General features: G+C 45.8%; 1 protein-coding gene across 15 annotated transcripts in view; it reads left to right on the top strand.

The window, feature by feature from the left end:
* Window positions 1-17,935, top strand: part of dab2ipb (DAB2 interacting protein b) — a 104,088-nt gene extending 86,153 nt beyond the window's left edge. For 14 of the 15 annotated variants that reach the window (XM_054757968.1, XM_054757967.1, XM_054757972.1 and 11 more), the window contains 10 exons: window positions 6,188-6,332; window positions 7,656-7,800; window positions 7,885-8,121; window positions 8,209-8,410; window positions 8,884-9,071; window positions 9,526-10,393; window positions 11,361-11,498; window positions 12,903-13,105; window positions 13,187-13,274; window positions 14,792-17,935. In XM_054757968.1, coding sequence (XP_054613943.1) covers window positions 6,188-6,332; window positions 7,656-7,800; window positions 7,885-8,121; window positions 8,209-8,410; window positions 8,884-9,071; window positions 9,526-10,393; window positions 11,361-11,498; window positions 12,903-13,105; window positions 13,187-13,274; window positions 14,792-14,959 — 2,382 coding nt within the window. In that variant the 3' untranslated portion in view covers window positions 14,960-17,935. The remainder of the gene's footprint in view (window positions 1-6,187; window positions 6,333-7,655; window positions 7,801-7,884; window positions 8,122-8,208; window positions 8,411-8,883; window positions 9,072-9,525; window positions 10,394-11,360; window positions 11,499-12,902; window positions 13,106-13,186; window positions 13,275-14,791) is intronic. The other variant, XM_054757969.1, reaches the window with a different exon arrangement.
* Window positions 17,936-20,303: the final 2,368 nt, after the last annotated feature.

The raw sequence follows: 20,303 nt of genomic DNA, 5'->3' as shown, positions 1-20,303 counted from the left end.
ACAAACTTGATGCTTATTTCACTACAGTTCCATCTAGGATTGAATGGGTCACTTGGCCACAATATAAGCAGACTGTAAAGGCAAACTGTAATACAGAAATGTACTCTGTAGAGCGCAGACCTCTGGCAACCCCAAACATCTCTCGCTTGTTTGACTGACAAATTCTGCCACACCAAGCTACACTGTTCCTCCCCTTTCTTTCTGTCTTCTTCTGACACTGGCAATGTGGATTGCAAACCACAACGCCATTGATAGGATCTGGTGGGTTGCTGCCACAATGCAAGGGGACTGCAACAAGCCATGACCGTGTCTGACTCGTTTCCAGTGAGGGTTTGGATCAGCCTGGGCTGCCCTTTGTCACCGATTCTGTTCATTACTTTTATGGACAGACATTCTAGGCAGAGCCAGGGCATTGATGGGATCCGGTTTAGTGGCTACAGGATTGGGTCCCTGCTTTTTGCAGATGATGTGGTCTTGCTGGCTTCATCAGGCTGTGATCTTCAACTCTCAATGGATCGGTTCGCAGCTGAGTGTGAAGCGACTGGAATGAGAATCAGCACCTCCAAGTCTGAGTCCATTGTTCTCGTCTGGAAAAGGGTAGAGTGCCATCGCTGGGTTGGGGATGATGAGACCCTGAGGAGTTTAAGTACCTTGGGGTCTTGTTCACGAGTGAGGGAAGGATTGGAAGGATGCCAGGCGGATTGGTGCAGCGTCTGCAGGGATGCAGATTCTGCATCGGTCTGTTGTGGTGAAGAGGTAGCTGAGCCAAAAGGCAAAGCTCCCAATTCACCGGTCGATGTACGTTCCTACCCTCACCTTTGGTCATGAGCTTTGGGCCGTGTCCAAAAGAACAAGCAGGTACAAGCAGCCGAAATGAGTTTTCTGCGTAGGGTGTCTGGGCTCTCCTTTAGAGATAAAGTGAGAAGCACTGTCATCCAGGAGAAACTCAGAGTAGAACCACTGCTCCTTCTCATTGAGAGGAGCCAGATGAGGTGGCTCAGGCATCTGGTCAGGATGCCTCCCGGACGCCTCCTTGGGTGTTCAGGGCACGTCCGCCCAGTAGGAGGCCTCAGGGAAGACTTGGGACACATTGGAGAGACTATCTCTCTCAACTGGCCTGGGAATGCTTCTGGATCCACTGGGAAAAGCTGGACAAAGTAGCCGGGGAGAGGGAAGTCTGGGGTTCCCTACTTAGACTGTTGCCCCCACGACTCGACTTCAGATGAGCGGAAGAAGACGGGTGGATGGATGTATCAAGCCAACAAGGAGCATATAACTACTGAAGTCATGAAAACAAAAATAAAACTTTTACACCAAATTGCATGCACCAAATTTAGTGACTGCTTCTACAAAGTTTCATGGAAATAGGCGTGCTTTTTACATCCTCATGCTAACTAATAAGCAAACTAAGTAATCGTAGTCGGAGCATAACCTTGCCTTGCGTGATTCGCGCTTGGCTGAGGTACAAAAAACAAAGCAAATTCTATTATATTCCTCAAAGAGCAGACTCAGATGATTCAGCTATTATTTTGCCCCTGCATGTACTCTCTGTGGACAAACACCATGTTTAGCAAACAAGCACATCTGAGTGGTTGTTACCGCCGGGCCCGGTCGAGAGCCTTTGCGACGCAAAGGTTAAATATTCCCGCACCGTCTGCTCTTTGAGAGAACTTTTGACCCCTACAGCTGTAATAGTGCAGGCAGACAGACACCAGACAGGCAGGTAATTTCCTCCTCACTCGCACCAGCCTGTATTACATTTTTAGCTCAGGCTAATCCTGTACATGTATCCCCTGACGTGACAGGCGGCATACCGATGCCAGAGGCAACCAGATGGTGGCGAAATACTGTAAGTCCAACTTAGTGGCATGTTCAGGTCCGTTGCTGGCACGGTCCACAGTATGTTACATTTTCCTTGTGAAGGGCCCCAAAATATCTGGATCGTCCAGCTGTTCAGTATCCCGTCAATGGGGTGCTAGTACGCTTTGGTAAACCTGTGTAGGGTGCAGTTAGAGACCGTCTATTGGAATGAATGGAATGGGACAGTACAGGTACTGTGCACTGCAGTCATTGTCGTTGTTTAATTAACCTGAACTGTACCACAGCCAACGACTCCCATGGCGGCAATTCGCTGAGTGGATCCATTTTGCTCAGAAGCCCTGAAGTTTGGGTTGCAATCATCTGCAGAATGACCACACCCTTCCGACTTAAATAAGCATCAGCAAAGCAGAACAGGAAATTAAGGTGTCATCTTGTTCTTGTTGTTTCAAGACCAAAATAACCGGTGTCAACTTTTACTTGATGCAGCATCATCGTCTTCGTCTTTCGTTGTTTCATCCGTCGTCTTTTTTTTTTTGTTTCTCGACTGGAGTGGCTCACCGGAGCAGCTTTGAAAACTTTACTTTGACTTCATCATGGCTCAGCGGTGTGATGAATGATTAGCGCTTTGAAAAAGCGATGTGTATCCGGGCCCGTACGTCTCGGTAGAAGCGATGGCTGCTGATTGATGGCGGAGAAGAGCTCAGCAGCTCCCCCGGAGAGACGCTTGCATCCTTAATTACTTTCCATTAATTCCCTCCTTCCGTGCGGAGCACTTTCTTTTCCCTGGCCTGTCCCAGCGGTGGGATAATTGTGGGCAGCACAGTCGGGAGTGTGGGGCATTTAGAGTTTGCTTATCAGGACTTTTTGACCTTGAAGTAATGCTCATAACACACCATTCAATGCCAGCCTAACAAGTTTTCCCTGATCCTGTAACGGGCTAAATACAGTGCAGTAGTGTGTAACCTCTGTCAAGGAACTTATGTTGTTATCCAATAACAAAGTTCCAGCACATGCAGTATGTGTGAATCTATGAAGCTTCACAAGTTGGTGCTGATCTAAATCTCCAGGCCGCCTGTAGGCAGGATGTGGTCACACCCTCGTTGTGGAGTGATATTAAGGAGTCGAGCAGCTCCTTGAGCAGAGAAAAGCCTGTTAAGCTAGATGTTATTGTTTTCCTCCCTTTGGTTATTTATCCCCCCACTCCATCCTCCAGCCCTGTAATCCATGCAACTCTCCTGTCAAATGAAGGATGTGTTGTCCAGCAGCAGCAGCAGCAGCCACGTGTGTCGTAGTTTGAATTGTTGCCATGCTCTCTACTTCCTGTTGTCTCTCCTGAAAGCCTCATAGCATCCTGAGGGCCGAAGATCTCAAGAGAGACGCCATTGTTAACGCTGCACTGATGTGCAGATGTGTGCCACGCTGCATCTTTATAATTCGCTTCTTGGGAACTGTGAATGCGAGTTACATTTATAGTCCATAGTATTTGTGTGTCTCTGAGATCTCAACATGGACAAAAAGGTGTATCTGCTGACATTTTTAGTCAAGCATTTAAGAAACTGTTAATGACCTACATCCCCAATTACCTGTCATACATGGTCATAGCTTCTCGTATTGTGGAATAGTCCATTGGCTGAGGAGAGTGTTCAGATTGGCCAGCGGCCTTTTGTCTACTTCCTGGTTTGGTCCACATGTTGGTGACCGTGCAGGCTTAATATGCTGTGACACACGAACATCTCCTCTGGCCTTTTATAAACACACTGTAGCTTTAGTTGACCCAGACAGACAGTACTCAATAACTGTCTCTAACAGCGGGAATTACTGTCGTCCATATTGGATTTGGACGCGGTCCGAATCCTCCGCGGCGGCTCCCAACAAGTGCGCGATTGGTCAAAGTCCAATGGTGGTATAGAAAAGTGAGAACCTGAAGAATTTGGTAGGATGGTAACGTACAAATCTCTGAAGGTAGCTTGGGGTCAAACATCCTGTAGTCAGTATCAGCTCCCATGCCTCAGTGAGTAAAGGTGTGTCAAGCAGAGTTTTCGTGATCCTGTTGTGAACCGGAATCTAATTTTGTACTGTAACTGATTAGTCCTAAAGTCGAAGGGTTCTTGGTTCATCAGCTGGAAGTCTTGGTTGTAGTTGCGACTTTGTAATAATCGCTAATCCCACTGATGATCACTCACCACTGGGAAGGGAATTGTAATCAATCACTAGGGGATGGTTCTACTTGGTATGCTTGTTTCTGCTGTGCTGATTTTAGAAAACTGTCATTTTTTCCTCTTGTATGTTTCCTGCCACAGTGTTCTCCTTTTAAGGTGTTGCATGGCTCCTATTTATGTGCTTCATGTCGCCACAGAGACGAAATCTGTGCAGGTTGAAAGCGTCAACAGAGTTATTTCTGTCAGCGTTTTCCCCTCCCAGATTCCGCAGCTCTCGTCACTTCGACAAGGATCCTGTCTTAGTGCATTGGCGTGTCCCGTCAGTGGCAGCCATTTTTTGTTTTCTACACCAACTATGATGCTGGATTGAGCTGTAAGCGCCACACCAACAGGCACGGTGACAAGTGGTGATTATTTTCTTGTAAAGCAGCCCTGTGTAGCTTTTTTACGGCTTCTTCCTCATCGTCTCGTTCAGCTTTCAGTTCACTCCCCGCTATTCATTAGAACTGATCAGCCATGTCTCTATACCACCCTCAGTCTCTGGCGATGTTTTTGAGACATGCTTGATGGCTGATGAGATGTGGCAGCGATACAAAGCGCGTTCCACTTCTTCTTATTAGCGGCGAAGCACAGGGAGGAGGGAGTGGACAAATGGATAGACGATAAAAGTGAAAAGGAGGCTGCACAGTTTTCTTTTTAATGTTGCTCACTGAGAGAAATAGTCTTATGTAACACTGGTTAGTCCATAACTACAAAGCCTGTCGGCATCCAGTCCAAATAGTCATCCTCAAACCTCCACCAAGGCAACCCTGTTTGCTGTTGTCCTGATCCATTTTGTGTACTGCTCAGGGGTAGGGGGCTGGGTTAAGTCTGTAGCCTATCCCGCTAATTTAAGTATAATAGGCGGAGCGGAAAAGCATCGATGGAGCTAGGACAGGCTGCGTTACCATGGTGTCCCAGGCCAAATACAGATATGAAAGACCTCCCTTTCCATGACCCGAGGGAGGTGGGGATAGTATAAGGACGCTTCTAAGCTGAAAGTGGAAGGGGTCATGAGAAGTTAAGATGTCGCCCTTTTTGGAACGGCCACCTGGAATTGCATCTTTTTGCTTCAATCAGTCACAATGTAAAATAAATCTAAGACGGTGAATCTGAAATTGATAGATGCTTGGTGAGTTTTGTTTTGGTAATGAAAGAGTTCCTCGCTAACACTGCTAAGCTTTAACAGATGACACACACGAGTCCAGAGCATCCAGTTGTAACATTAGCATGGTTGGAGGTGGCTATGCAGCTGGCTTTACTTGACAGTACGCTGTTTTTGAGCAGTAAATCCAGCACCTATTTGTATGGCTACCAACATAAATAAATGTGTTATTATTTTGTCTCTCTTCATCTCGAGTGTTCTCGCTAGTACTCTGCCTGGTTACGCCTCGCAAACTGCCAAGCCATAGAAATAACACAAAACAGTCAGAGGTTGTGTGGAAGATCATAATTAGGTGACATTAAAAAAAAGCCCCAGACCTCAAATGGTCAAATGATGAGATATTTAGAGGAGACTTGAGGCCAAACGGCATCATCAGCACTGCCTACGGTTGGTTAACAGCTAAAGATTCATTCATACTCTTGGCCATCGGTAAAAGCAGTAGATGGTGGAAGTTTCCATGCAGATGAATAAAGTAAAAGGCCTCCTCGCCTGCACCTCAGCGGATGATTAGCCCCCCCGAGGTGTATGTTTGATGAGCTCCTTAGCAGGCTCGGGTGCCGCCTGAGAGCCTCTGACGCTTTTCGTATTCCGCCTCCTCCCACTTTTCATTTTTAAAGAACCACCACTCGGTCTCCTCCTACTGTCTTTCTCGCGTCTGTCACTTCAACCTCTGTTCCCTTGCTGCTGTGCTGCCTCGCCGGGTTTAATGAGATACCGGGGGACTAGACGCTGCCTTTAGAGTACCCCCAAAATACAACCTTTTGAAATGCTGGGTGTGCAGTGGTCCAGTGGTTTGCAATCAGGTCACAACTGTGGGTTTTGGAAGCTTTGAAAACGACTTAATGACGCTAACAAGTATGATAGGTTCATTGAAGACTAATTGTCTTTGACCTTTACAGAAACTCTAAAGGAAGGACTTTTAAGAGCATGTCGTCACCATCTCAATTCTTTCTACATTATGACTGTCCTTCAACTGACCATGTGCGTGTTTGTGTTTGTGAAGGACTTCCTCACGGACCTGATGATGTCGGAAGTGGACCGCTGCGGGGAGAATGAGCATCTGATCTTTAGGGAGAACACGTTAGCCACAAAGGCCATCGAGGAATACCTTAAGCTTGTGGGACAGAAGTACCTGCAAGATGCTCTCGGTGAGTGTGAGTGGATCTGGAGAGGCAAGCAGAAAACAACAGAGCTTGTGTGAGAGCAAATACATTCAGGAGGGTGCCCTCTTGTGTATGCATAAACAATTAGCAAGCAACAGTGTAAACAAGTCTTCCCACCGGTGTTCCATGTCCCACTTGTTTGGACACTGTTGGCGCTCATCGCTCTTTATGTGCTTCAATTCTTGTCTTTGCGACAATGTACCTCTAGCTGACTGTCTGAACAAGTGGTCTTCAGAAAGGTACACGGCGACAGCTTCATTTAACCCTTTCTGGCATTCCAAAAGAATGCTTACATTAATCCTCATGCATGTTTATCCCAAGCTGCCTTTCTCTGCAGCGAAAGCCCGTTTGTTTAAAACGCATCTCAACGGGAATGAATGGGGCAAGAGTATCAGAGGCTCGTAAATTATGCATCACTGCTCTGGTGCAGTTTTGACATCTGGCTAAAAACTATTGAAATCTTTGAAAGTTTGAAGCTTCTGGTTCTGCATTAAAGACAAGGAAAACAACCAGGCAGTTCCCCTTGCGATCACAGACAACATTGCACAGCGTTGTCCTTGTTTCAGTGATTTTTGGTTAAAGCCGTTAGCCATCCATGTGTTCCTGACCTGCTAATATTCTAAGATGTTGCTCTGGATCAAAGCAGTGTTAAAATAGTTTTTGTTTATTTTGTTGTGGATCTTCTCTGTTCAGTGCCTTTCTACTTCCATGTCATTTAGATGGTACAAGATTTGGGTCGGGACTGAAAGGACAAGATCGCGAGTACAAGTGGCCGAAATGAGTTACCTCCGTTGGGTGGCTGGGGTTTCCCTTAGAGATAGGGTAGAAGCACTGTCATCCGGAAGAAACTGAGTTGAGCCGCTGCTCCTCGGTAGTGAGAGGAGCCAGATGAGGTGGCTTGAGCATGTGGTTAGGATGCCCCCCGTACACATCCCTGGGGAGGTGGATAGTGACACGTTGGAGAGACTATGTCTCTCAGCTGAAGCAGGAAGGACCATCCTATGTCTTGATTGTCTTGAAATAAGGAGAATAACATCACTGCCATGGTGTCCACAGATCTTTAGACACAGACATGGCTCCTTTTGTATAAGCCCTAATGCCAGTTTAAAAAGAGAGCTACGAATAGTGCTTGTCCAACCTTTGCTGCACACGGAAATGACCGGCAAAAGTTCCTCTTAAGACATCACACACTAAAATGTAACAAATGTTTTCCTGGTATCTTCGGTAGGTTGCACTGGTTGCACGATTATTCCGTGCAACAACTTTACTTATTCCTCAATTGCTCTTGTGTGTGTGTTCTTTTTTTAGGTGAGTTCATCAAGGCTCTGTACGAGTCAGATGAAAATTGCGAGGTGGACCCTTCCAAATGTTCCTCAGGAGACCTTGCGGAGCACCAGAGCAACCTGAAGATGTGCTGCGAGTTGGCCTTCTGCAAAATCATCAACTCCTACTGGTGAGTTAAAAGGTTCCGACATCCAGATTTCCCATCTTTGCAACCTAAACTGATTTTTGGTCCTGTCTTTTGGTTTCCACCCAGCGTTTTCCCTCGAGAGCTGAAAGAGGTGTTTGCGTCGTGGCGGCAGGAATGCGGCAACCGGGGTCGACCGGACATCAGTGAGCGCTTGATCAGCGCCTCCCTCTTCCTGCGCTTCCTGTGTCCAGCCATCATGTCGCCCTCGCTCTTCAACCTGATGCAGGAGTACCCTGACGACCGCACAGCACGGACACTGACGCTCATCGCCAAGGTCACGCAAAACCTGGCCAACTTCACCAAGTGAGTGTTTGAATCACACAAGCCGAGTTTTAAAAACCTGCATAATGCCAACGCTGTGTGCCCTAATACCTGTTGCTCGACCCCCAGGTTTGGGAACAAGGAAGAGTATATGTCCTTCATGAACCAGTTCCTGGAGCATGAGTGGACCAACATGCAACGCTTCCTGCTGGAGATCTCAAACCCGGAGACCATCTCCAACACGGCAGGCTTTGAGGGCTACATCGATCTGGGCCGGGAACTGTCCACCCTGCACTCCCTCCTCTCGGAGGTGGTGTCCCAAATGGAGCAGGTAATGAATGCAGCCAGGTTATGTACTATATTATGTAACATATGTCAGTATTTAGGTATCATGTGGCACAGTTCTATATTTGGGAAAAAAGCTACATATGTGAGCTACTGAGATATTAGTAGATAATATACTGTGCTTGTCAGTGAGTTGGATGCTTGCATCGTGCTAGGAATACATTTGGATGTTTATCGTGATGCAATCAATAATTTATGATTGCATTACATAAACAGCACGCAATGGGTGAACAGTGTGGAGTCTGAGGAAAGCACAATAATGGATTTTTTAGCATTTGCCCTGCTAGCAGATGGGAAACTGGTAATCATTCGATAAAGTGTTCCATCTGTCTGAAACCTTGTCCTTCAATAATTCAGGAATCATTCAAAGCGGGGGTTGCCATCTTGACTTCATAATAATTCAGTGACATGCGAGTGAACACAAGAGATGAAACCATGAATGATACTTTCTGCTTTAAGAGTGCCACCTCAAAGCTGGGACCTCTGCCAAGGATTCTGCGAGAGGTGACTGCGGCACTGACCAACCCCGCTGGCGTCCAGGTGATGTCAGGGCAATCGTCGCAGCCGGGGGGCTCGCCCCCCGCCGAGGCGAGCTGTAGCATCTCCACCGGGCTGCAGAAGATGGTCATCGACAACGACATCACAGGGTAAAAAAAAAAGCAAAAACTGTTATACATGACATCCTATTTTCTATTCTTTGACTCCATGGTTGAACAGAAGCCATTGGGAATAAGACCTTCTTTGGCATAACAGGAAGGTGAGTCAGAACCAGGAAGCCAGAGAGACAGAAAGCTGATATCATGATTCCATAAAGATGGGCTTGGAACAATAAAGACAATATTGCCGTGGCATGATCTGCATGATCTAATGTCAGAACCATTAAGGTTAGCTTAGCTGTGGCGTGTTCATACCCTTCAAAAAGGTAGGCGGCCATGGCCAATGGTAATTATTTTGTAGTGCAGTACCACCACCTACAGGATTGGAGTAGAACAACCAGAAGGTTTGCTCTAGATAGAGTGGTGTGGTTTATTGCTTGAAGCCGCCTTTGTTTTGTTTCCTTTCCCACCAACAATTAATATTTCTGCACCTTCTTCCTCTCAGATTGGTTGATTTCACCAGGCTGCCGTCCCCCACCCCAGAAAACAAAGACCTTTTTTTTGTGACGAGGAGCTCAGGGATCCAGCCTTCCCCGGCACGCAGTTCAAGCTACTCTGAGACCAATGAGCCGGATCTGGGCATGGCCAATGGAAGCAAAAGTCTGTCTATGGTGGACCTGCAAGACCCCCGCAGTATGGAAGGTGGTCAAGGTCCTGGAACCCCTGACAACCTGGCTGAAGTTCCGGTCTCTGTGGGAGGCTGGTCCGCCAGGGTCCCACAGTGCAACATCCCAGGTGGTCCAACCTTGAGGAGGCCCGGACAGACCCCGACCACGCCAAACACGGACAGTGCTCCGGGTCGACCTGCCCAGCTGCTAGCCCCCCTGTCCTTCCAGAATCCAGTTTACCAGATGGCCACCTGCCTGCCCGTGTCCCCGCGGGGTATGACCGACTCAGGCTCAGAGTGCCACAGTTCAGTCAGTTCCCATAGCAACAATGAGGATGGACCAGCAGGTGGGAAGCACTCCTTCTTGAACCAAGGCGGCGGGAGTAGCAGCGATGAATACACCAGGCGCTCCGGTGAGTTTACCCGCCGACAGCTCTCCCTCACCGAGGCCCAGCACCAGCCCGCTGTCCCCCGACAAAACAGCGCCGGCCCCCAGCGGAGGATAGACCAACCTCCTCCACAGAGTATCACGCGGGGTCGTACGCCTCCTAATCTGCTTAACAGTGGAGCCTATCCCAGGCCCGGCTCTGGCAGCATGATGACATCGTCCCCGGACTGGCCCGTCAGCAGCGCTCGTTTACGGCAACAGTCATCATCATCTAAAGGGGACAGTCCTGAGACCAAGCAAAGGGCCCAGCACAAACAGGTATGGGAGGCATCTTAAGATAAACTTTTGGCAGGGAGAATGTTACCATGTTACAGAACAATTGATCCTGTGGAGAATCTGACCAATCACACGCAGCGCAGCAACAATATTTCCAAGGAGACCATTGACGTTAGACAAGACTTCTGAGAAATTACAGCTAAAGTTGTTTACCAATGTGCCAGGCAAGGAGCCAGTGTGGGCGGGCCCCCTCTGCTCATTGCGCACGTAATTTGCATGCAAGTCCACCGCTGTTTTACTGCTTTAGTGCGCTTTACGCGAGGGTGGCAGAGGCACAGTTAGCATCTTATTAACGACTCATATTCACGCCCGCATGTGCACACAAGGTGACAGGAAACAGACCTCGCCAGGGGGCTAAACAGCTGGCTTGATGGTGTCTTGTCTGTCTGTCTGAGTGTGTAGGGGAATGGCGGCATTTAAAAAAACGTAGTCCTATTAGTGGTTAATGGTCGTCCTTGGTTACCAGATGAAGGAGAGGACGTTTCAGCCATCATACTTTCATGCTCTAGTCTCCGCTGAATCATTCACAGGCTTGTCGTTAAATTAACCGGCTCGCTGGTCACACCAAGCATTCATTCAATTTGCATCAGAGTGAGACTTCACATGTATATTTAACAGCGTCGTGAGTGTGAACCCTGAGTTTTCGTATGTCTGAATTTATTTGGTCTATAACGCTAAGACTTTGGAATGAGGTAAGGTCCAAACCAAATTGTTACAGAGACACGTGACTCGCACAAAGGCGCTGAATGTGTGAGCTTGCAGACGTGCGTCCATTCCACCCGCTTTTGGTCCAGGTGTTCATTTTGAGCTTCTTTCTGTTGTACCTGTGCTTTTGTTTGCCAACCTCTCCAGCCCCTCGCCCTCCCACATCCCTCCCCACACGTGCACTCCGCTCATGTGTGTGTATGTGTGTGTGGTGTGTGTTTGTGTGTGTGTTGGTTCCCACTAGGCCCCTTCCCCAGTGAACCCCAGTGCGCTGGACCGCACAGCAGCCTGGCTATTGAATATGAATATGCAGTATTTAGACCATGAGGGGATGGAGCACGACTCACTGAGACACAGAGAGGAGCTGACACAGGTGCAAAAGGTAACATGACCCCCCCGAAACAGACCTTTTGACGTCCCTCTCACCTCCACCTTTCTCTTTTTCCCTGTGTAAACCACCCCCTCCCTCATAAATCGACCCTACCGAAGACAGACCTGACCTCAAGGATGTTCATATTCATGTTTGGAGTAAATGCACTTACTCTGTTTCCTCAAATAGTGGCCTACTACCTATTTAAGAAATGCCATACCTCAAATAAATTGATCCGTTTCTCAGAAAACTAACAAGTGGTTCCACTAGTTGACTTTTCATTTTAATTTTTACACAATCCTGCAGTTGAGCAAACCACTATTTGAGGAAATACGGTGTAAATGTTTTTAGGCACAGGTGGAGATTAGCGTGTGTGTGCATGTGTATTGTATGTGTTCATGTGCATTGCAGCTTGTTTGTGCGTCTGCGTCTTTGTCAGCAAGAGCAACCCTATTATTCTTCCCTGCTTCCCTCACCAGCCACTTTTGTTGGATATCAGTTCCGCACTGTGGTCTCCCTCGTAAAAAGTAGCATCAAGAGAAGAGTGAGTGACATACGTGCTGCGCCCGAGGGGAAGGAGTGGCGGGGTTGTGGGGGTGTTTTGGGTAGGAGTGCCATGGAGGGCAAAGGTAGTTGTTAGTAATTCTAAGGGGGGTAGAGAAGGGTAGAGCATAAATCAGTTTGAGGTTACTATTCCATATGCCAGAGGTGGTGGGGGGTCTAATGGGAAACGCGTCCCAGTGGGCGGCAGGCAGCAGAGTGATGTGATAAACTAAGAGAAGGTGACAAGTGGAGATAAATCACAGAGGCGGCGTTCCTCACAGCGTGTAATTGAATCATTCTGGGTGCTCCGGTCGGCTGTGTTGGTCCTCCGTCAGTTCGGCGTAATGAAACTAGCGGGAGACGTCAAGGCGTCTTGACATATCGTGCACCTTTCCTCATTCAAAACTCAATTCGAAAATCTAAAATCCTGTTTTTACAAATCAATGATGTCGGTTGCGGTGGAGCAGAGTCCTCAGTGTCCTGTGACAGTGAGGAGACACGACCATAATGTTCCTTAGTTTTTGCCTTTCCTTTCTGAGGGGATTCCATTCTTGATCCCAGATGGGAACCCAGGATTGTCATCAGCTTTACTTGGTGACTCCGACCCTTTACTTCCTTAGTCCCTTGACTCTCGTAGTCCTTTCAGTTGAAACTTTCACTTTATTTCGGAGCTACTTCAGTGAGTTTTTGTGGACAATGTGAGGTCCCACAAGCCGGTGCTCAGTCACAGAAACAAAAGGCTTGATGAAGAGAGTTCTCGCTAGTCCTTACTGGTCCAGCTCAAGAGGAAAGGGGAAACTCCTGACAAGGGAAGTCATGACTGATGATTCTTGATGAAGACTATGGTCTCATCGCCGGGTCTTCTTTGTGAAGTACCAGCAGGAGATCGCCCTGCTGCAGGAGAAGCTGCGGGCGTCTGTGCAGAAGCTGGAGGAGTACGAGGCCCGTCTCAAAGGCCAGGATGAGCAAGCCCAGAAGGTGCTGATGGAGTACCAGGCCAGGCTGGAGGAGTCGGAGGAGCGCTTGCGCCGGCAGCAGGACGACAAGGACCTCCAGATGAAGGGCATCATCAGCAGGTGGGGAACCGTAAGGAGTAAGACGGTAACGTTTGCTTACAGTTTTGCGCTTATCTGACGCTCTTGGTGTTCTTTGCTCAGGTTAATGTCAGTGGAGGAGGAGCTAAAGAAAGATCACTCCGACATGCAGGCCGTGGTGGACTCGAAGCAGAAAATCATCGATGCACAGGTCAGTCAGTTGTAACTACAACATCTCTCTTTGGCTGTGTCACACCCGGAAGACCCGGAACCCTTTCGACAGTCACTCAAGCCGTGGAGGCACAGCAGCGTGAAGAAAGACAGCTATTTTCTGACATCTCAGACTGTTCTTCAGTAATTGAAGACTGTTTTTGAAGTCGAAGAAAATGAGTGTTTGAGGGCGCGTTGGGCATTAGACCATACAGATTTGAGCCATATTTTGACAAGTAAGAGAGCAACATGGGCACAGATCCTGACAAATTTACAGACCAGGCGACCAATAATGATTGTCAAGGCGATGTGGATGTACACCAGCTGACAGTGGGAGACTGTCATCTGATATAACACATAAAAATACATAAATGATAACAAACAGGAATGTTGTTTTGCTGGCAGTGATTGCCATAGAGATACTGTATATGCAGACTATAAATTACAAGACCAGTGAGCAGTGATTGAGAAAAACTGATGACTGTTTGTTTAGCTTTTATGCTAGCATTGAAATTTGACATGAAAACACATATTATTCTAAGATTGGTAGAAAATATCTATCAGAAAAATGTGGATTTACTTACTGTCACCTTGGCAAGCTTTTCCACAGCTGAACATCTTCTGGGTTTCTGACTTTTTGGATTGCCGTCTGCGTCGGTGCTTGTGTTTTTACTCACACCTGGTCTGGGTTGAGGAAAGATAGTCGGGACAGCTGATAGTGGAATCACCCTGCGGCAATACACACTTAGTCCCAAACTTTCCTTTAACTGAGGAAATAGTAAAACAATGGTCCTTGAAGTGCGCCGAGCACAATACCGACGCATCTGACGGTGTCCATTTTGCTTGCGTTCATTGCACTTGCCTGGTCCATTTATCGCGGCGAAAGATGATGAAGCTTACTCCTTCTGCTCGAGTGTTTGAGCAAAAGCCTACCACACAACACTCAGGCATAATATGAAAAAATATGTATAACATCAACGGAAATTCAACCAAAAATGTACCACCACAACACAAAAACAATTGAAACAATGGAGGGGGCGTCCCGGGTGTGATGTCACTTCTGCAATCTGCCCCAGACTCCGACTGTTTTTAGTGACGAAACCTTTACAAAAGATAACATTCGAGCACACATCTAACATAGGAAATACCCTTTCAATGTCATTTTTCACAGCAAAAACAATACGATTAACATGTTTTTTGGTGTCATGAGCACTTTCATTTACCTACTCCAACAATGAGGCAGTGTTGGTTACCAGCCCAATTTAAATAACACAATTTGCACACAAGTAAAGAACATAGGGCGATCAAGGAACAACTATGAAAATGGTGTACATTAGCACCACCTACCGGACACAGGTGGTAGGCCTCGGTGTAGAACTGCTGTCTACCAAGTACCCGACTAATTTATGAGTCATCTCCTATGAAGTTGTCAAATGATCATTTCCACGATTTGGACTGTTGAAAAGTGGATTTGCTTTCTTGCTTGATCTTGTATGTCTAATGTGTGTTTCTGTCCAGGAAAAGCGCATCGCCTCGTTGGACGCCGCCAACGCCCGTCTAATGAGCGCCCTGACCCAGCTGAAAGAGCGCTACAGCACGCAGTCGCGCAACGGCATCTCGCCGACCAACCCCAGCAAACTGCAGATCACTGAGAACGGAGAGTTCCGGAACAGCAGTAACTGCTAGAGACATGGACGCTAAGAAGGCGGGGACAGACCCCAGATTGGAAAACTCAGTGGGCATGTTCTTTTAATGAGGACAGCGCTTGTGGAAGACATTTCCGAATTTTATGCGCAGAACGCGAGTAGCCGTCGTGGGACGCAAGAGGCAAGACTTTACCTCGAGGGACAGAGCACGGGACGCCCCTTCGTTGTGGGGGCGGGGCAGAGCTTGTACATATGAACTATCCACCCAACACGTTTCCATTGGATGTATGCGGCTGCTGGGACAACGGATGGAACCGCCTGGGATGAACCACTACGTGGAGTGCGGACTCGCCGACAACCACTCAGAAACATTGCAGAATCATTGTGGAGGATAAATAACTAGTGCTTTACCTTAAAGTCCATGTTTATAGACAACCAAATAGGAACTAAAAATCCTGATATTTTTAGTCCAAAAACAACTTCTTCGTTCAGCCTTTGGGCGTGTTCTTGAGCGTCCTACGTGACCTCCCCCACCCCCGAACCCCCATGTAGTGCACTTTGTGAAAGCTATTGGTACATGAAACGCCTTAAGCTAGGATCGCAACTTTATTCCACGGCTCGGCTATTTCTTGCAAAGAAAAAAAATACAAAAAGGCACAATTATATACTGTGGATTTGTAAAGGATAGAGCTTGTACAAACGTATATGTATTATGAAAGTAAATCAGATTTATGTGATACTATATTGATGCAATTTACAGTAATATAGATGTATGCGTTTCCTTTTTTGCTTCTAGAGTATACACACACATACCTATATTTGATAACTTCAAATATAAGAGCAGACTTGTATTTAGGAGTTTTATTTTTCTTCTCAAAAGATGAATGACGGGAGACGGGAGGAGAACGCAAGCCGGAAGCACCGGTAGTTGATAAACAGCTTCTAGTGCTTGCCGCAGTTCTGAGAAGCATCTTCAAGGTAGTCTTGACTCTTGGTTCAGGTCATTTTCTTGCGCAAGTAGCTGGAGATGTGCAGACATGTGTTGGACACGCTATACACTGGACTTGGTGAGCCGCAGCTGGAAAGGACGTTTGTTCTGATTTGTTTCCCATGTTGGTTTGGTGAGGACTTTAGGTCCAAAACATGACTTGGTTGAAGCAGAATCCGCTCCATGGGTTGTTTGTCCTTCCCTAAACCTTCTCCTGGACCTTCCCGACAATCCTAACCTACTGTTAAACCTAACCTCAGCATTGGATTCCTACCGCCACACCACTTTACGCCACCCTACCCTTATCGCCACCCTACCCTTAGCTTACTTCCTAACACTAATATCCTTGGAAATCTAACCCAAAGATTTTCTTGATACGGAAACCTTAACCGTATCCCGACACTGATACCCTGAACCGCACCACCCTTACCTTTACCTATCCCCAACACAAAACTCCTGAATCCTACCCTACCCTAAAAGCATAAAGCTTAAGCTGACCCCAACTAATCACCCTTTACCTAAAACCAAATCCTTACCCACATCCTTACCCTACCCTAAAACCCGAAACCCAAAGTTAACCCAACTCTAATCTCTTACACTCCTACCCTTAAACCTTTCCGAAAATCCCTTCCCCCCCACCCTAAAGCCAAGCATTTAACCCTACCACCCTTACCACTACCCGTGATTCTTCTGAATGTGAAGCCACTAGCAAGTCCTGCTATGCTAATCGTGGATCCTATTTGCCTTCCTTACCAGTGCTAGATGTTGTTTTTGTTACCATTCAGAAAGTGATGCTAGAAGACATATGAGTCAATACACGAGTGATTCTGGAGAGTCTGGTAAAGTGTAAATAAAAAGCTGACACTATTTTTTACCTAAAGTTGACAGAGCTTTTTGTAAACGTACCTCACCGCTCGCTCCAACTCTGCTGTATCGTCATGGGTGTTTGTAAATACAAACTAGCTCGGTTGTTTACCTGTCACCCGTTCTGTGTTCTTCCCCCCTCGTTATGGCGATGTTTTGACTGTACGATCGCGAGCCAAACAACAGATTACGCAAACAGGAGGGAGTCTTGGGCGGTCGGGTTCAAGTTCAAGCAGAGTTCAATCTTGACGAGATTGGCAAGCACAATCCTGTATTTCTCATCAGTCAATGCCTATGCACTTTTATGTTAAGTGGCTGTTTGATTAGCTTGTTTTGTTGGGTTGTTGTTGTTTTTTGGTTGTTTTTTTTTACACAGCACCTCTGTCAAATTGTATCTGATGAAATCTGAAAAAAACTACACACAGAATCAGAAAGAAAGATTTTAACACTAAAATGAAGACTATGCAGCTTTGAAGTCCTTTTTTTTTTTTTAAATTTACTTCTCCTAAACAATGCCTCATAATTATGGCTTCCCTCACAATGTTTAGCTAGCTGGGATCCAAGACAGAACAAACTAATTGCATAAAGGCATGCAAGAATAGGTGTGCCATATAAGGCATTAACTACCAGATACTTTCCTGATGTTTCCAGGTAAAGTTTCTTTTTTGTTGTTTTGTTTTATTATTTGAACCTTTGTGGGGCCCTGTACTAAGATTCTGGTACGTTAGCTGCTCCCCCTGTGATGGTAAAACTAGCTCTTAGGCCGACTTTTTAGCTAAGTGGCCAAAAAAAGTTGCACAGTCTCTCTTTGTGACTGATGCGAATGTTACTTGTGCTCCCGTACATAAAAACACTCTTTAACGTTGTCTAGCCCGTTACGCTAACGCCGTAGAATCTTGCCGAGTTTACAGGACGAGCTCAAGCAGAAAATGAATCAGCTATAAATACAGCAAAAAATAAAATAAAAAAAGATGTATGTTTTCTATGGACTTGTAGAAAATACTTTTTGTAAGTATGTTGAAAGTCTATAAAGTATTTGTTGCATTCTTTTAACGACCGCGACAAAACAATAATGTACAGAGGAACTTGTGTTGTCAACATGTGGCCGTGCAATTGATGTACATTTGCAACAAGACCTATTAAAGTTTTATTTAGCTATTTTAAGCCCCCTGCGTCCGCTTCGTTGTTGAAGGGAAGGACATATGCTCAGACTCCAAAAAGGAGGTGCGATGCGAGCTTTGAGAAGCGAGGCTGACCTACATACTGCCTGATTGTTATTCCCTGTAGCGGCTCGCAGAAAGCCTGCGGCCTTCACAGTAACCACAAAGAGGATGCTGTGATAGTCCTGTAGTGAAATTCCAAATATTTACAGGTACGAGATGCTAGCAAAGGCAAGGCCAACCGCATTGTTTACAATGTAGCTACACAATAAAAGTCAACATCACTTAAAATGTTCAGTCCTGTTTTTTATTTTGTAAAACAGCGCTATTGGTAACTTGCCATTCGTGTTGGAATTCCATCATATGCTTGTTGGTAATTGGCATGAAATAAAACGAATACAGCAGAACCTCGGTTAGCGTGTTTTCCGGTTAACCTCGGTTTGTGTACATTTTCCGGTTGGTGTACAATATGCTTCGCGTCTTGCCATGTTATCAACACACTGTGTGAGTCCAACACAAAGCATCCTTGCTAGCACCCTTACCTTGCTAACAAAATGGCAGCCGGAACCGGTAGTCAGCTATGTTGCCCGTTTTGCGGTTGACTCTCAAAGATGTTAAAACAAAACACGTTTTTATAGTTTTACATGCGTAAAACAATGAATGAAAGGGACAGATGAACATTAGAGTTGGGCATCGGGCATCGAGCATCGATGGGAATCTCAACCACGGACAGCGCGCAACGACACTCGATCGGTCGGTGCAGTGCAACATTTGCGACGCCACCGTATGATGGAGAGGAGGGCGCACCGCTAACATGAGTCGTCATCTCGGGATTCAGGGTGTTCAGAGTGCCCAGCCAGCCAGGTAAGTCAAACAATAAATTACGTTGATCTTATGCCAACATTGAAGCAGCAAACAAATTTGACTTTATAGTGCGAATACGGTGGGTAACTCCCATATCCGATGTAAGGCTGTGTGCTTTTTCAGACAAACGACATGACGCTAACGCTAGCTTTAGCCAGGAAGTTGACCAGACCCCGTGAAGCGTTACTCCATTCACTGTATTTGCCTGATAGTCTGCACGCAGCTTCGTAGGATGTCAGTAACATGGCTAACTTACATTTTGTCTATTCTGCATCATGAGACACATAAACGGGATATGTGTCATTGCTTTTTCATGAGCTTTTCAAAAATATGGATGATTTGTGAAGGTGGAGTCCTATGTAAGGACAAAGTTCAATGCTTTGATATTTACAGTATGTACTGGTTGAAAACTCATATCATTTTTGAGAAATCATGGAGACATTCAGACATTTCATTCAAGAACGCTGGTTAGCGCCCTCATTTAAACCATGCAAACCTTTGCGACCCTACCTCTGGAAAGAATCGGAACCGAGAATCGTTAGGAACTGGAATTGAAACGAGGAATCGGAACCGGAATCGCTCACATTCAAATGATGCCCAAGCCTAACAAACATTCAAAGGTTACTTTTACCTTCACTGAAGACAGGAAGATGTGGTGGCGAGATCAACACCTTCCTCTCCAACGACACCTTCCTGTTTTGTCATGAGTTATTTCTTGAATTTAATACTGTTTCTCAACTTCTTTATCAAAATGCCAGCACTTGCACCCTTCTTTGGCTCCATTTTGGGTTATCGAAGTGAGAAACACTTCTTGAATTCAAGAAATAACTCATTGCAAAACAGGAAGGTGCTGATCTCGCCGCCACATCGTGTCTTTGGGAACCGTCACGTCTTCAAGGAAGGTAGAAGGGAACCTAAATGTTGATTTACCCCTTTCATTCAGCATTTACATGCATTTTAAATCGTTTTCTGCATTTTCCAGTTATCATTTTTGGCTTTCTGAAACGGATTACATTCGTCCCTCACTATATCGCGGTGTGAATATCACTCACCCACTGTATCGCAGTTTTTCAAAAAATAATCAATAAATGATCGTTGTTTCGTGGCTGACTATGGCCTAGCATGAGTCAAAAAATATGCACATAAAGTTATATGTACATAAAGTTATGTGTAAATAAAGTTATATGCACATAAAGTTATACGTACATAAAGTTATATGCACATAAAGTTATACGTACATAAAGTTATATGTACATAAAGTTATATGCACATAAAGTTATGTGTAAATAAAGTTATGTGTAAATAGTTATATGTACATAAAGTTATGTGTAAATAAAGTTATATGCACATAAAGTTATATGCACATAAAGTTATATGTACATAAAGTTATGTGTAAATAAAGTTATATGCACATAAAGTTATATGTACATAAAGTTATATGCACATAAAGTTATGTGTAAATAAAGTTATGTGTAAATAGTTATATGCACATAAAGTTATGTGTAAAT

Source organism: Dunckerocampus dactyliophorus, chromosome 17, assembly GCF_027744805.1.
Source record: "Dunckerocampus dactyliophorus isolate RoL2022-P2 chromosome 17, RoL_Ddac_1.1, whole genome shotgun sequence".
NCBI lineage: Eukaryota > Metazoa > Chordata > Actinopteri > Syngnathiformes > Syngnathidae > Dunckerocampus > Dunckerocampus dactyliophorus.
Note: the sequence above shows the minus strand (reverse complement) of the source record. Positions and strands in the feature narration are given on the sequence as shown.